The sequence below is a fragment of the Lonchura striata genome, chromosome Z (genome assembly GCF_046129695.1).
Source record: "Lonchura striata isolate bLonStr1 chromosome Z, bLonStr1.mat, whole genome shotgun sequence".
Taxonomy (NCBI): Eukaryota; Metazoa; Chordata; class Aves; order Passeriformes; family Estrildidae; genus Lonchura; species Lonchura striata.
This window is the reverse complement of record NC_134642.1, coordinates 80,579,617-80,596,785: the sequence shown is the minus strand read 5'-3', so window position 1 is coordinate 80,596,785 and position 17,169 is coordinate 80,579,617. Positions and strand designations below refer to the sequence as shown.

At 41.6% G+C, this 17,169-nt stretch overlaps 1 protein-coding gene across 2 annotated transcripts in view; it reads left to right on the top strand.

Moving 5' to 3' along the window:
• The window catches only part of MCC (MCC regulator of Wnt signaling pathway), a 181,062-nt gene extending 164,377 nt beyond the window's left edge, over nucleotides 1-16,685 (top strand). For both annotated transcript variants that reach the window (XM_021524798.2, XM_021524800.2), the window contains 4 exons: nucleotides 906-1,112; nucleotides 2,066-2,163; nucleotides 12,129-12,251; nucleotides 13,122-16,685. In XM_021524798.2, the coding sequence (XP_021380473.2) occupies nucleotides 906-1,112; nucleotides 2,066-2,163; nucleotides 12,129-12,251; nucleotides 13,122-13,302 (609 nt within the window). In that variant the 3' untranslated portion in view covers nucleotides 13,303-16,685. The remainder of the gene's footprint in view (nucleotides 1-905; nucleotides 1,113-2,065; nucleotides 2,164-12,128; nucleotides 12,252-13,121) is intronic.
• Nucleotides 16,686-17,169: the final 484 nt, after the last annotated feature.

The following is a 17,169-nucleotide window of genomic DNA, read 5'->3' as shown; positions in this document are numbered from 1 at the left end:
GTACAAGAAACATTTCTGAAGTATTGTTAATCACAAAGAGCCTTCTGGTTCAGGAATAATCCAAGAGTTATTCCTTTCAAAGGAGTCTTGGAGCATGTGCTTAAAAGAAGGGTCATTGCACTCATGCCCTGCTCTTAAACTTCTGCCCAGCCACTGTCAGACAGATGTTAAAACAGAGGTCTGTCCCTAGGCAACAGACATTGTTTTACAATAGGTGACAGCCCTGTTAGATGCAAGAAGGAGCTCTCAGAATTGAGCTTTTTTCTGTCAAGTACCAGTGTCCATCTGCTGTGGATTGTGTTTAGGGAAGAAAATAAATTAGTGCATTTTTCTGTTAAACTCAAGTTGTGTGTACTTGGGCTTCTGGCCACCTAGGGGAGGGAAATTATAAATGGACATCTGATGGGGCCAAACTCAGTTGATCTTTCTGACATAACTCATTTTACCACAGAGGCTGGTATTACAAGGTACTGAATAGGTCCTAGTCTCTCAAACCTCTTCCACTGAGATTAATTCTTGCATATCAATAAGAAACTGAAATCTTGCTTTTAGGGACAAAGTCATACACTTCTGCTTTTAAGACAATAGTTGCTGATGGACAAATTAGAACCAGAGAAATTTCAGCAGCTGTGGCAATTCTCTCAGATCTCTGATAGTCTAATTCTAATTTTGCTTCTGAGCTTATTCCTGAAGATTATAAAAGGGTGGCACGGCTCATCATACTCAGACTGAAGATATACGGGTCTTTGACAAATCTGCAATGTGATTATAAAAAGTTATCTGGATGCTGAAAGTTTTTTCAATTAAAAGAACACTTAGGCTATAAGAGTGGATGAAAATCTTGTTTAACTTCATCTTCCTAGTCCCATGACGCAGCATGCAATAATACAATGTTTCTTCAACAGGAAGAGATGGCAGAGCTCAAGGCACAGCTTTACCTGCTGGAGAAGGAGAAGAAGGCTTTGGAATTGAAGCTGAGCACTCGAGAGGCCCAGGAGCAGGCCTACCTTGTCCATATTGAGCACTTGAAGTCTGAAGTGGAAGAACAAAAAGAGCAGAGAATGAGGTCTCTCAGCTCAACCAGCAGTGGAAGCAGAGACAAACTGGGCAAGGTCAGGAGTCGAGCTACATTTCCAAAGTTGTAAACATGATTAATTAAACCTTTCCCATCCCTATTGCAGTCTTTAGCATGTTAATCATGCTCTTATTTTGTCTGTATGCAGATCTTTTCTCTCTTCCCCAGTTGTGAGGTGGTTCTTTCCATGCTGTGACTTGAGGACTTTGCAGAATTGGTGTTAAGCATAGGCTAAAATAAGGGTGTTTTGAGGACTACCACAAGGCCAGTCTTGGCAGACATACAACTTTCTGTGGTTGAGCATGTGTTTTGCCTGTTGCCACTCACTGGAAACACTGGAAGGGAGTCTAAGCAAAATGCCATTCTCCCAGAAACACAAAATATGAAAACATGACCACTCATTTCTTTGCAGCATTTAGAGCATTGTATTGACAATCTCTTTCTCCAAGTCAGATTGTAATAATTTGAGGATGATGACTCTTCTCTTAATGCAAAATAATTCAGAATAAACAGTTTTCTGCATTTGCAGTAATAATTTGCATTAAGAAATAAATACCTTGGAAAACTTTGTCTTATTCTAGTGGTGTATCCCCAGAAAATGTCAATTATGTGTTTAAAAACAAAAACCAAGACATGAAGTCTTACTTCCTTATTCCTGGCAATAAATCATCTGAATTTCTTGATCCCAGTGCCTCTTTGTTTCATGTGTTGTGTCAAAAAAAATACAAGGAAGGTAGTGGCAGTTTTGTACACAGCAGCAGAATTCTGTAAGTCAATGGGTTGTGGTGGTTTAAAAATATTTAGAGGCATTTGTGAAGTAATTATCTGTTTAGTCCATTTCTTAGTATGATGATACACTGCTGTGTTGCTGTACCATTGTGTTGTCTATTTCACCTTCATTTTAAAGGTACTCTGAACTAAGAGGCTTTCAGAATTTTCTCATTAAGATGTTTGGTAATTTCTAATCAAGTGTCTTTTCCTCCTTCTCAGGAGTGCAGTGATGGCACTGCAACACCACTAACACTTGCTGAGCTGAGACCATACAGTGAGAGTGAACTGACTGCTGAGCTGACAAATGCACTCAGGAGGTAAGCACAGCTTCCCTCACTAGGGTCAGGACTAGTCCTGTAGATCCAGGGAAAAGTTTATTTCTGAGCTTTCACTCTGACCCTCAAGTGGTTTGAAGAATGATCACAGATTGGTCCTGTGAGAAGGAAAACTATCAAAGTCCTTCTAATTTTCCATTCTCTCCTGCTGTTGTTCTTTAGCTGCTTTCACATGGTGCTCAACTCCATTCTCCTTGAGGTTCTCCAGAATTCAGTTGAATTTTAGAAATAAAAGAAACTCTTAAAATGGCAGTAATGACCACTACCAGGCAAGAGTATGAGACATAAAACAGTGACATGACACATTTCTTGTGTATAAAGAAAATGTTTAGTAAAGACGGGATTTGAAGTGTGATCTTTGGTTAAGAAGGCTGGCTGCAGGTTAGAACCTGGGGGGAGTAGGAATTGCAGGCATTTTGATGACTCAGATGCTCCATTTGCCTCTTGAGTATGTAAGTGGAGCCACAGTTCAATTACAAATGACATTGTGTGAGGTATTAGCTTTTCAATGGGAGAGAAAATTGATGTCTTGACAAACAGCTTTTATCAACAGCCAGGTTTTAAGCCTAAGCTTTCAGTATAGTTATACATTAGCTAGATATTTGTTTGTGCAGCAGCTTTTCCTTCACCAGGTATTTGGTAAGCTTAATGACAAAGAAATTCATAGTTTTGATGATTGTTTCAATACTTGTTTCACTTTTACCAAGAAATGGCTGTCTGGTGTCTAATCTAGCTCTTATATTTAGAACCAGTCCAAAATTCTGCTAAGAATTTTGGCTGGGAAGAGTGTGTTTTGCTTTACTGGTGCACCTTCTTTGTTAGTGAAATGTCCTTTCAGGCAGCTGTGGTGTTTCATTCCTGAGGTGCTTTTTTTCATAGGTGTAACATGTGCTGTGCCTAGGGACACTTAAAGGCATTATGTAAAAATGTAAGATCATTACCACTGCAGAATCAATACATCTCATACCATTTGCTTAGTAGTCTGGCAGTTGCTGAGTACTTAGTTTGCATGATGCAGGGAACAAAATTCTGTGGGTAAAATAATCAAAACTGTCATTTGTATGTAGGTGGATAAAACCAATCAGCAAAGTAATTTATATAAATGCTGCAGAAAGCCATTGGCCTCTCCTGTATCCCCACATTGCTCTCTGGTGTCAGCTGCTCCACCAGCATTTTCTCCCTTCACTCAAGCTGCTGCTCTTCCAGCTCTTGTTATTTGCTCCTGGATTTTGAGAAGATGCCAATAACCTTAGTTAGCAGAGGTTTGAGTATAGTCATGAAATGTGGTTTGCTGACAACACAGAGAAAACAACTTTGCTTTATCTACTAGGCCTTAAGTTGATTAGCATGGATTTCTAGCCGAGGGCCTCGCAAGTACAGTTTGTCAGGCAGAAATGGAGAAGAAAAATAATCGGATTAAACTGTACATAAATTGTGAAGGCTTTCTGTGTAATGGAAATACAGCTGTACTAAGTGTGATTGCTGCTGCCAGTGGGGCTCAAGCACAGTTCCTGCAAGCTGTGTGAACAGGGTATTTCTCTCCCTAATCAGTGTGCCAGCCAGATCAGGCTGCATGCTTAGCCCTCCTTACCCTGAAGTCTTGTTTCTGCAAGTCAGTTGAAGGTCTGTCTAGCACATGGAGAAAGCTTACTGCAACCTGTTAAGCCACAGAAAATACCAGAAATCCCTAATTGCTGTTATGGATAAATGAGCTGTCGGATATCACAGTGATATTTAGTCCATCACAAATCCACAAAAGAATTCTAAAAATGATCAAAGTCCTTTCTCCTCTGCAAGTGCATCCTCTTCACCTGCCAAGGAAGTAGGACCAGAATACATAATTTAAGGCATTGGTCCCAGTAGCTGTGTTTGCTGAAGGGTGGAGGTGGGAGGAAAGGTGAAACAAGTGCCTGTCATGCTCCAGGGTCCAGAGCAGTATCTAAATGCCAGCATTCAGGAGTGTTTCAGGACTGGTTACAATTGGTCCATACGTCCAGCAATTGGTCCTCCCTATTGTTTCTCCAGGCAGTAGACACTGGTTCAGGGGAAAACAGCTGCAGAAATCCACTGGTTTTTGAGTCTGTTTATCAGAGAGTGTGATGTCAATCAGCAGGCCCTGCTTCCTGTCCCCTCCTTATCCCATCCTTACAGACACTAAAGCTCTGGGTGCTCCCCCCTCTGCTACTTCCCCATTCTGTCCTTCTGCTGCTGTTAAATTGTCAGGTTCTTCTCAGTTAACTGAAACAGAGTGAAACCCAAATAAAACATCAGGGCGTAGTTGGAGTTTGGGTTTTGGTGTAGTTTGGAAGCATTTATTTGCTCATAGTCTGCAAATGGCCATACAGCAGAACAATCTCATCCACAGAGCCAGGCTGGCTTCTCTCTGCAGATGTGGCTATTTTTGTAAATCTGGAATCCAGTAGCGTTGTTGTGAAACCTATGTTGTTAGTGCCCATCAGCAGAAATTCAAGACAGAAGCAGTTGGGTCATAACATATTAGTTCTAGAAAAACTCAGGATTTTCTGTAGTAGTGCTCAGCATTAAAACCCCTGTTACCAGCTTTTTTAAGAATTCACTTGTCTTTTACATGGTCACTATGCTAACTGGGATAAATGTAAATTATCTTAAAGTCCTATGCAGTTAAAGCTACATCTGTTATACCAATTTCTGGTGTTGCAGGCTAAGCTTACTAATTCAGATATATCATATTCCAGCCAAATGTAAACACTTTCTGCCAGAGTCTTTAACAGTTTTGGTTTTCCCGCTCTCTTTTCTTAATGGAATGATGGAGTGATTCAATGGGCACAACGTCTCTTCTTTCTTGCGTCTGACACATCCATAAACAGGCTTCTTGGCAGGAAGTATCTTACTCTTGAGAGGGTAGGAATGTGTTCTCAGCAGCCTTATGGTCTGGTGTTGACACCTTAATGATTGTGCCAGAGGCCAGTTTTATAAGACAAGATTTGGTTGAATACCCCAAAATCAGACACGTGGTGCAGTCCTGAGGAAAGACCTTAAATGAGTTCTCTTCCTTACTGGTTTGATCTCTTCTGCTGGGGCAGGGAGCACTGTGCGTGACCTGTATGAGTTTGTAACTCAGTAGACACATACCAGGTTATGCATTAATGCAGGTAAATGCATTACAAGTGGCAGGAGGGAGGCAGTAAGAATTCCATTCTGCTTTAGAAGGCTGATGATAATGATGATAGAGCTGATATTTTCTTCTACTAAGTTCTTTCATTCTGTGAAAAATGGCCAAGCTGGCAAGACTGAAGCTTCTTCCTCTTCCTAGGCCTTGCTACAAATGTTTTGATGGTTGAGGTCCTCCTGTGGTCTGTGCTTGTATTTCCAGCTGCTGATAGGTTTTCTGTCTGTGTAGGGTTGCATTTTATCCATACATTTAGAGAATAATTTATAAATCCTTAAAATGCTTGGCCAGGAAGGATCTAGCAGCACTAGGCAAGACCATGGCAGGCAAAACGCTTTGTAACTAGACTGACTGTTCAGACCTCAGCTGCATCATCATTTGGCACAAAATTGTTATCCTTGATGGCTGTGCAGGATTACATGAACCATCAGTCTAGACACGTTTCAGTATCTCCCTCACAAAAGAGTGACTTTCCATCTGGCAACACTGCAAAGGAACTTTGTATTTACCATGCCTGCTGACTTCTAAACTAAGATATAATGTAGTGAGTGATGATACTAATTGTGAAGTCACTTCGGAGAGAGGAAATGAGCAATTATCAGTAGGACTGGCAAAGAGCTCTTGTCTGTTAACAAAAGGTACATTTTGCACAGAACTGTGGTCCCACCTCTTTGGAGTGGAAGCTGCAGGTATTTCTAGTAGGACATAAAAAACACATGCTATTGCCATAACTTCCTGGTGTCTATTGAGACAATGTTTGTTGCACTCTTATGTCCTAATCCCTGTCTGAAGACCCCAACTGTGTTTCATGACAAACTTCTCCTCAGAGAGCAAACATTTCAATAGAAAACTTGGCCAAGGCGTGGCAGTGACTACTTCCTGACACAAGGTCAGTGAGAGAGAAATCAAGCCACCTTCCTTTATTTTAAATTTCCATAAACTCCGTGTGATGGCACTGTAAGCTTGCATATTTTCAAGGGCTGACCTTAGTTTCATGATAGTAGCAGTCAGTAAATTTCATCATTGAAATTCAGGTCTATGCTGAGCACAGTAAGGCTGTCTCAGAAATGGAAATAGAAATGCCTAAAACACATCATATCCATTCATTTTTAAAATTACTCTTTAGACTTTTCTTTGACCAAGGTACAGGACAAACATGCAGTGGGTAAAAGTAGGGGGAGAGACAAAGGTTTTTGTTCTGGACCTACTGATGCATCTTCAGCTGCTTTCTGTCAGTGTTTGCTTATTTCTATTCTTCAATTACCACATCAATTAAATTGAGGAGATAAGAAGCTCTGAGGCATTTGAAAGCCAGACATTAGAATGGCTTGCAGTCATCCACGAGGCAGGTATCCTGCTGTGGTTTCCCCTTGTCTTCCAGGGGGGTTTCAGAAGGCATGGCCTGTCTCTGGAAATCCCTCTGGAGAGTCCCACTAAGAGAAACCTTCTCACAAGAAGAGAAATGACTCATGGTGATAGCAGGGACAGATTCCTTAGAAGCACTTGAGTAACTATTTTTACCATATGCCTCACAGACAACCATAATTTGTCTTTTTTGCTATTTTTGACATAGAGTAAGTCGTTCTTACCACCGTGTGGTTATCTGAACTGCTGAGCTGCTGTGCACTTCGATAGAATCATCACAGGGAGCTCCAAATAGCTCCAGGTCTGGAGAGCTTCCAGGCTGGGCTGGCAAAGCTGGGTGGGAGGTTTGAGCAGTGAGTGCAGCAGGCATGGTGCTGCCTCCCTCCAGGGCTGTTCTTCCTTTTTGCTGCCAGTATGTTGCTTCAGGACCACACCTGGCCTGTGTGGTGCAACACATGTCTGTGGTACTGTGTTACCATTTTTGAGATCTGTTCTGAGCATCTTGGCAATCAGCAAAAAAAAAAAGCAGTACGGTATTTTTCACCAGCAAAGTGGATTTTGAAACACCCTCTGTCACCTCTGCGATCGGGAAAGGCCTCCTGTGCACAGGGAGCTGGCAAGCTCGGGTGGTGCTTCAGCAGGTGAGCCAGGGAGACATGGCATTTGAAGAGGGTGGCTCTCTTGGATTTGTGTACTGTTGCTTTATTGCCTTTTTAAAACATTTATTATATTCTGGTTGTTTCCCTTAGCTGGCCAAGCCAGACCAGTGAGGCAAGCGTGCATTTTGCATTCGAATTTGCCTGGGGATTCTGCATGTCAGCCTGATTTACGAAGTTAGTTTAGATGAAGAGAATGAAGAGAGAATTAGCTGACAAAGAGTTAGAGTTAGTTGATGAAGAGAGAATTTATCTGTATTCCTTTTAAATGTCCAGCTGTTATCTCCTGAGAGGAGTCAGATGCCTAGGAAAGCAATCATGCGTCACCCTGTTCAACTGGAAAAGTCAGAGGGGAGTGAGGGGTGGTGCCAGGCTCCCTACAACGGGAGGATATCAGGGAAGGAGTAGGAGTGGAGTGTGGAATGGGAGATGTGTGCCTTCTCTTCAAAGCAGAGGTCTTGCAGAATAGCTATGGACTGTGCAGGAAGTGCCTTTCCTCCCCCTCCCCCCGTGTTTTGGGGCTGCTCTTCCAGCATGAATAGCTCTGCCAGGAATTCTGTCCCCTTGGGCTGGCTGCTGCTGGTGCTGCTGCGTCAGGGCTTTGTGCCTGCAGAGCTCAGGGGCAGGTGCTGGGCTGAACCGGGTCATCCCACTCCTCAAGGGGAGACAGGATTTGAAGGGATCTGCCCACAGCAGATCTCTTTTGATGAGTAAGAAGATGTGCCCTAGGGATTGCAAGAGTTCTCTGCCTGGCTGTGGGAAAGTTTCTCACCTCTTGTTTGGAGAAACCTCACTGTTCCTCTTTTGCTTCAGAATTGGCAAGAGCTGTGGTGCTCTTGACCCCAGGGCAGAGGGGTGGTAGCTGTTGCTTTCAAAAGAAGGGGAGTTAGCTGGGTGCACTCCAAGCCAGGGGCAGAAAAATCAACTTTTGGCAGGCCAGAGAAGAGCAGCTTCTTGTTTGCAGCGCTGGGGAATTTTCAGTGAAATCAGCAAGGAGCAGGAAAATCTGGGAAGACTTCTAGCACATGAAACCTGGACATACCTGGGAAAGCCTGGTCAGGAGGGAAAATATAAGGTGCTCATGACCTTGTTTACATTACAGTGTGCCAAACATGGTGTCAATGCGTGGAGGCCAAATTGACAGAAACAGTTTCCTTTAAGGCCCTGACAGAATTCCCTATTGTCTAAAGCGGTAGCATTGAAACCAGAGAACACCAGTTAGCCCTTTCCTATTCAGCCATCCTGAAACAAAAAGCCCTTGAAAACCACTATGGAACTGTCCACTGAGTGTTTTGATTGTGAAAATACAAAACAAAAGCCTTTATTACCAGCATATTAGTAATTTCACTGAAAATAGTGTTTTTAGCAGATGTTGTAGGCTGTAGGCCGAGAATACACTCATTCTGAGCTTTTCCCTGGAAACGGAGCAGTCAGGGATTTCCCCAGCTGACTTCTCAGCAGCAGAAAACCCTTGTGCTGGAAGTGAGCCATGCCCTCAGATCATAAGCTCATTCCCTCTTCTGGGAATACTTGTTCATTTTCTCTGTGCACATGAAGTGTAGTGGCTGTGTTTTCTGCAGTCCAGCTTGCAGTATGCACTTGGAGGAGAAATTGTTGGGATAAGGAGCTCTGTGGACTTCTGCAGTCCAATAGAGTGTGAGTCAGGGGCTCACAGAATTTGTATTCTCTGAAAAACACTTACTTCTTCCCCCTTCCCATCAAAATACACAGATAAGTGCTTTCTTGGGATACACAGAGGTCCATATTACACCCCTGGAGCACAATAGCAGTGTGAGTTTGGTGTGTCTGCTTCCATGGCAGTTTGGCCCTTGGACTCTGGAAGACTGTCTGGCAGCAGCAGGCTATACCTACATCAGTAGGCTGTTCCATATATCTGTCACATCAAATGCAGTCTCATCCCTGGTTTGCAGCTTTGATGTGTTCTCATGGTAGAGTCGTGGTTCATATGCAATATTGAAAATCTTGTGACATATTAAGCCCTGTAGTGCCTGATTTTTCACATCCTGCAGTCAGGAAAGTGCTGTGGTGCTGGAAATCCCCTTAGGACAACACCTCAGGATTCAGGATAACTCTTACTCACTTAACTGTGCGATCAGTTTTGAAGAGAAACAAGTGCGGACACTTCTTTCTGACCAAACTGCCTGGTCAGTGATAGAACCTGAGGGACTCAGGGGGAGTAACACTTGTGAGGCACGGGGTTCTTGCCAGCCTGTGACATACAGCTCTGAGATCTCTCATCTTCTGCTCAAACAGAAGATGCAGCACCCTGGAGTAAACTTTACATGTTTTAGTGTGTAATAGTCATTAACCCAGTGCATCTTCATTTCCCAGAGTAAACCAAGGTGTTTGCTCTGCCTTTTCTGTTGCTGCTGTGTGTGGCTCCTCAAGTGTGACTTGTTCTGTGAAATGTGTCTTGAAGTAAAGATACTCAGGCAGTTTTAAAATTGTAAAAGGGTGTAAAAGTAGATCCTAATGTGTTGGTTTTTTTCAGATTTTTGAGACATTTCAGCACATGCAATCAAACCACCAATTACTTTCCATGAGATTAAGGCTGAGTAGGTATTTCACTGACTTGAAGACATTGTGAAAAGCCAAAAGAAATATATGTATTTTACTGGTGCTAGTGTAAATTTGAGCCATCTATAGATTTGAAGTATTACCCATTGTTTCCTGGTTCAGAAGGTTCAGAACTGGCATCTAAAAGTTGTTTAAGTAGCTTGAACAGGTTGCTTACCACTCTGCTGGCTCTGTGGCTTTGACAAGCAGCAAGACAAGGATGTTTTAGACCAAATGTAAAAAAATACTGTTTGATGTTTAGCTGAACAGGGCTGGTTGGAAGGTGTGAGTGGTGAGTGAAAAAAGGCGGTATCATTGTTTTATCAGGTAACAGTCACCATAGCAACCAAACTTTACTATGCAGGAAAAGGTCCTCAAAGTGTTTCCACTGTATTTCTTTACCACACAGCTTTTATTACAACAGCTGTGTGTGAAGCAGTTTAGCTGCAGTGAACTGTGGCTTACAGGGCTCTTGCATGTGGCACTGTGTGCAGCGTTTCCACAGCGATACGTTTTCTTGGACATGATGTTAAATAAACCTCACATGATTTTGAGATTTCTCTGCCCATCTAAACACTGTGCATGTTTATTCTACTGGACTTGCTGTTCACACTAGGTTGTTACGCTGGAAATGGTGCTACTGAGCCTTCCCCAGAGCCTCTGGATGTAGCAACCATTGGAACAGAGAAGCACAAATTTACTGTGTTACAGTCACTTTTTACTCGGTTCTGTCACATCAGTAGTGCAGTGCCACGAATGCTTTAGGGTCTGGCCCGTGCCACATCTGATCTTTATTTATTTGTACTCTGGCTCTTTTTCTTCCTGTTTTCTTTGCAGAAAACAGATTTTGGCTGTAGACTGTGCTGAGCTTTTCTGACTGCTGAGATAGAATATAAAAATTAAAATTTACATTTGGGATAGATAGCACTGAACTTCTAACTGCAAGAGAGAAGGATTGCATTACTTGAAAGCAGAGGGTGTGTTCCTTCAATGAATGGACGTACAAAGAATACTGATGATTCTTCTTCAACAAGGGCCCTCTTATGTCCTTTTTAATTTGGCTGGTAACCCAGCGCTGGATTCTGTTGGGATAGACTGCTAACTTGGAATATTTCCCCAGCTGACTTTGTGAAAGCCCTTCTGTTGCTGCTGGAGCTGGGTGCTGTCCCTCTCTCCAGTGATAAAAGGCTGCCATATCCAGGTCTTCCTGGGAACTGCAGGCTGCTGACCTAGGATTCCAGGAGGATCCCTATGGTCTCTGCTTTCACAAACTTCAGTATATTCATTCCCATTGGGCTTATATGGGAACTAGCAGTTGTCTCGTTTTTGAGGTGAAAACAAGTGTACTCATGTAGCAGCACTGCAACAAAGCAGGGGAGAGTGGTTCTAGGCAACGAAGCACAGACTCCATGTAAACACACAAAGTTCCCACATGGCAGATTTTATGCTGCAAAATCTGTGTCCCAGTTGAGCCCAGCTCTGTATAATTCTTAAAACTGTTTTTTTTCTTTTTAGTTTTTTTTCTTTTTTCCCCCTTCCAAATCTTACGATTTTTCTCTGGGCTATCTGTGCAGAGCTTGGGTCACAGAGAAGAGCTCCTGGAACAGTCCCATGTGTGTGTAGGAGTGGGCTGAGCAGGCATCAGCCATCAGCTCTGGAGCAGGGAGTTCCCCAGGAAGAAGCACCTGCTTCATGCCATGTGATTACCTGGGAAAAGCTTTTTTAAATCCAGCTTAATCCCCTGGCTGTAATGCTTGCTCCTGCCCAGAACTTCTATCTTGTTGACTTTTTCTTCTCCTCATAGAGAGACTTGTAATGTGAAAATGTTATAAGATACCTTATTTCCATTTTGTCACATTTCATGTAATTAGCTTTTGGTTCAGAGTTGGTAACTATATTAGCTATTTATATCTTATTTCTTAGTGTGATTTAATGCATACAGCACCATGATATACCAGAGAAGTTAGTTCACTCTTTTGTCTGTTCTTTCTCTGACCCTGAATTCTAAAATGGTGAATGTTATAAATACCAACCTTTGGAAAAGTTTAATGTAAGAACAACCTCTTGTATTATCCTAGTAATAGTAAGGAAAATATTTGCAGCATGTCAGTTCAGCACAGGACAATTGTTTACACAGTTCCAAGCTGAAGTACTGTTTCTGTTTTGAAAATAGTTATCTACCTCCTTTTCTTCTGATCCAGGGAGAAGAAACTGAAAGCAAGAGTGCAGGAGTTAGTGAGTGCTTTGGAGAGACTCACAAAGAGCAGCGAAATCAGACATCAGCAGTCTGCAGAATTTGTGAATGACCTTAAAAGGGCAAACAGGTAAAGGATCTATCTGCAGATGAGTGCACTGTTGGTTTATTTTCACTGTGTTCTTGCAAAACACTAATATTCCACTTACCTTAATGAGAAGTTTTGGGATCTTCATGTTCCATCCACGTGTCAACTCCAGGGTTGCAGTTAGAGAAAGGGGAGGTTTAAACCTCCCATGTAGGCCGCTGACAACTACATAGTAAAGAACAGAAAGCAGGGAAATAGGTTAATCTTAAAAGTTCCGTTGCTCATTAGGGCATTTTTCTTGTACTGTATTTGGATATGGTGGACTGCAGCTGCCCTCTGACTCACAATGTGATTTTCCTTAAATTGCATTTAAAAGCCTTTTTGGTGAGAAGCATCACCCATGTCAAGCTTTCCAACCCAGTCAAGGTGGAGGCACAGAAGCTACTCAGCAGCTAGCAAGTTAGCACAAGATGCCATCCTCTGAATGTAAATCTTACTTCTTAAAAATGAAAAAGGCAAAATCAGTCCTTGATTTCTATGCAGATTCTGGCCATGCAATGTTTTTTTTTAATCACATCTGATGCTGCGGTGTCTTGACTCATAGAAGTGGTATGAGAGGTCATCAACAGCAAACTCCATCTGCCTCTTTGAACCTTGTTTAGTTTTCTTTACCAGTTTACTGGAAAAGGTGTGTGCTTCCCCCAGGAAAGACACTGACATTAATAATGATCTGGGTTTGGATCAGAAAGGTTTGTATCTAATCCATTTTAAAGCACTGGTAAATTTTGGGACGGGGATCAGTTCCCAGCCTTTGAAGTTCCCTGAAGACGGGACTTTGGCATAGATTTTTTGCAGCACTTAGTCTGAAACAAGCTTGTTAGAATTACCTTGTATACCTTGTGTTTTTAACAGCAACTTGGTAGCAGCTTATGAAAAAGCAAAGAAAAAGCATCAAAATAAGCTGAAGAAACTGGAATCACAAATGATGGCCATGGTGGAGAGACATGAAACCCAAGTAAGAATGCTCAAACAAAGAATAGCTTTACTGGAAGAAGAGAACTCCAGACCACACACCAATGAAACTTCACTTTAAGTGCATCTCTTTAAAGGATGCTTAGTGCCATTACAACTTTCTTTCTTTTGGAGGTTGACTTTTAGGTAGCTTCAAATGTTAAAAGCTCTGATTGTCAATGCTGACAAACTTAAAAGCTCCTTCTCTGGGATCCCAGAGAGGTATCATGGGGATAATAAAAGTGTTAACCTTAAGGACTGTTTCATAATGTAAAATGGCAGTGCCTGAATTATCATGCTAATTGTGTACATTGTCTGTGTTGTTATCTCTGTATTCATACAGCTTCTCTTCCATTTTATCAATGGCCCATGCGTGACAGTGTCACACAGCAGAATAATTCATGTTAAGAGGTTTTCATTTGGGTAGTTTGGGGATCATGGGGAAGTTTTCCCAGTCCCTGAGCTCTCTCTGACACAAGTCCATACTGTACCCTCATGACTCGCTGCTGTGGATTCACCACCAACAGGCAGCTGCAGAGTGGGTGTGACAACCTGGCTGGCTTTTTCTTTGTGCCCTGCTTGCAGTTCTGCTGTTCACAGTGCAGGTCCGGTAGGAAGACTGGGAAAAAAAACAAGAAAGTATTGTTGCATCTCTGAGAATTATAATAAGAGTGTAATTCTTACAGTGCATAAGAGGGCCAAAGGCTGTGGGTTTCACCGTGCCACACAGACAGTCTGTGCCAAGGGTGGGTAAGAAATTACAGAAGACCTCCTGGTATTTATATTGCATGGTGTTTGCAACTACTTTGTAGAAAAAAATTGTTTTTTCTTGTGATATACACTATATCCAAGGTTTTCTTTAAGAAGCTGGGCCATTTTTGTCACATGTGTTGTGCTTAATACAGCTTACTGTGATCAAGAGGTGGAATGTCGTCTTTTTATACATTTTTTTTGACCAAAAAAGGGTACTTAAGTAATGTACCTGTTTAATATTGAATTCATAGGCACAAAATTATAGATGTGTAGATGGATATCCAGCCACAAACAGAATGTGAATGGTGAAGTCTTACAGCTTTCTTAGGTTAGTTTCTGTTACTGCTAACAATCACTTGTTTAAATCACGTATTACTGTATTATCAAACTGACTGAAGTGCAAATTTTGTTTTGTTAGGTTAATGAATAGTAAGCAAATCATGGGGATCAGGTTGATTTCTGTAGGGGTCAAAATACAGGAGTCTGCCATAACACCTGTTATATTCAGAATTCACTTCTTTTTTTTTTTTTTCTTTTCTTTTTTTTGGCAGAGTACGTTAAAAAGCTTCACGTGTGTTTTAAAAAGCCAAGCTGTAGTCCCTTCACTGTGTTAGCCTGCTGCTGTGTTATGCCTCTGCTTTGCATTTTCCAGGCTGATTTTCAGTGAATCTGATTTCAGGAGATGTTTATTGGTTTTGCTTTACATGCTGAGTTGCACCTCAAGTTTTTTACTAGTATATTTAGAATCATGATAACTTTTCCATTTATTCCTCCCATTACTAGTACTAATGAAATATTTTAGAGGACTCTTTTTGCCTGCTGTTGGGTTAGGTCAGACAGCATAGTTGTGGGAATCTGTGTTCAGAATATGGCATTATTGTTAAGTCTTGGTTACATCTGGAAGTGTAGCTGTTGGTTTTCCATCTCTTACCACTGTAGCTGCTGTTGTCTTCTGTCCTGAAGAGTAGTAGAGTTGTTCCTATGTCCCTGGATACGAGTACATCATCCACAAAGCTGGCATCCCATGTGGTTGATTGCAACAGCAAATTAAAACAATGCTGATTTCAAAATTTTTAGGTAGTGATGTTCTGGTTTTGATCAACCCTATTTCTCAGAATAATTGCACTTCCTAATTTATAATATCACAAGAAATTACTGCAAATGAGTCTCTTGAGGGAGAAGGCACATTGATTTCTTCTGTCTCTGTGGTTTTGCTTAGCAGCTCTCTAAGGTGTTTCCCCTTTTGGCCCAATTTTCTCACACTCAGGAGCATTGGGGTTTGCCATCAGCAGCTGAGCACTCTCATTTTGAAGAATCACAAAGGAAAGAATTGACCATGTGCTGTGGCAAAAATGCAGTTACACTCTTGTCTTTCAGCATCTGAAAAACCCATGTGACTTGAGGTCACCTCAGAATGTCTGTGTGAAATACCTTTCACTGGAGAGGACAGAAACCATACTGCACTGAGCTGCCTCTTAGGCTCATTTTTTCTCCTATTTCGATTAATGGAATTACAGAATGCGTTGGGTTGGAAATGACACTAAAAAATCACCTTGTTACAATCCCTTTCTGGGGGCAGGGACATGCTCCACTGGACCATGTTGCTCCAAGCCCCATCCAACCTGGCCTTAAGACATTCCAGAGATGGGGCAGCTACAACTCCTCTGGGCAGCCTGGACCAGTGGAAGACGTTGCTTCTGCACCCTCAGCACAGAAGAGTTTCTTCAATAAAAAAATTCAGATACTCTTACAAAGAGGTTTTTTCCAGACCTGACAATATGCTGATTATTTCTCTACATTTAGCACAAATCTTCCGTGCCAACTGTGCTCTAGAAGTGCATTAGAATAAATTATAAATCATCAGTAAATGTAAACCACTCCCATTTTTTCCCCTGTAAGGGTTGTAGATGAAAAAGCAGCACTGGTACCATCCAGCATTGGCAGTAGCTGTAGCTTGCCAGACCAGCAGTTGATTTCTTTGCCTCAGCAAGCAGCTACTGCATCATTTGTTGGCATAGCAGAACGATCAACTGGGAAGTGGTCACAGGTTTAATGTTACTGTGAAAACTGTTCATTAGTGATAATCAGCTTCAGCTCCAGTGTACCCCATTAAAACAGCACCAACTCTCACAAAAATGCCATGAAAACCTCAAACTCCTTTTATGCAACTCTGAAGTACCAGCACACCAGAAATACCTGAGCGTGCAGGGCACCGTGAGTTACAGCAACTTAACTCTCTTAACGCTTGTTGCAGAAATAATAAATTTGCAAAGCAAGAAAAAGAGGTGATTCTTGTCAACCTAAGTCCATTCATGAATTAATGACTGGACTTTTTTTGAAACTTTGTATTTCACAGTGCTCAGAAAAAATTCATTTTTTTTCTATGATGTACAAGTCTTCACCAACTTGAATGTACTGTTAGCTTTTGCAAAACACATGTGACTAAGTTTGCATTCATGTCGTGCTTTACTAGTTTAATTAGTTTTCTCCTCCTGCATACTGCACCATGCATTGTAACTTTAGAAACTTTTCACCTTGCTGAATTAGCTTTAAATGTGTTGCTACTTTTAGTTTCCAAGCTGTAAAATAGCTGTTTTGTGTTCATTTGATATAGAATTGTAAAAACTGCATTTATTTATACAGAGGCATTTATAGTACTTATATTACAAATGTTCTTATATTCTGAATAAATTTCTAATGCTGTTTCTTTGCCTTGGGAGTTGTTTCACCATGGCTTGTCACCTTACTGTTGAATGGGACTGCGTAAAGACACCTTGGCACAAAGATACCTCATCTCCATGCTGTGTTACTGAGGGAGATGGTTTGACATTATCAGCGAAGTTCACTTAACAGAGCCATGAAAAGTTGTTAAGAACTCAGATCTGGCCATAGGTTTTAGCTGTGCTCAAGAACCCCAGAACCCTCTACATCTTCAATGAACACGTTATAGAAAAGGAAGGGTGCATGTGAAACTGTTACCACGTGTCCAGTTCTTTTAATAACAAGTTATATGGACCAAACCATAAAGAAAACATAATACTCAGTATTACATAAATATTCTAAAAGCACTGATTGAAGTTCAGACACTTCCTTTCTCCAGTTTGTCTAACATGTATTATTTTTTTCCGTTGTGTTGAATGGCATCCACTTTTACAGCTGACTTAAAAGAATCCTTCCTCTCCTGGCCAGAGGAGAT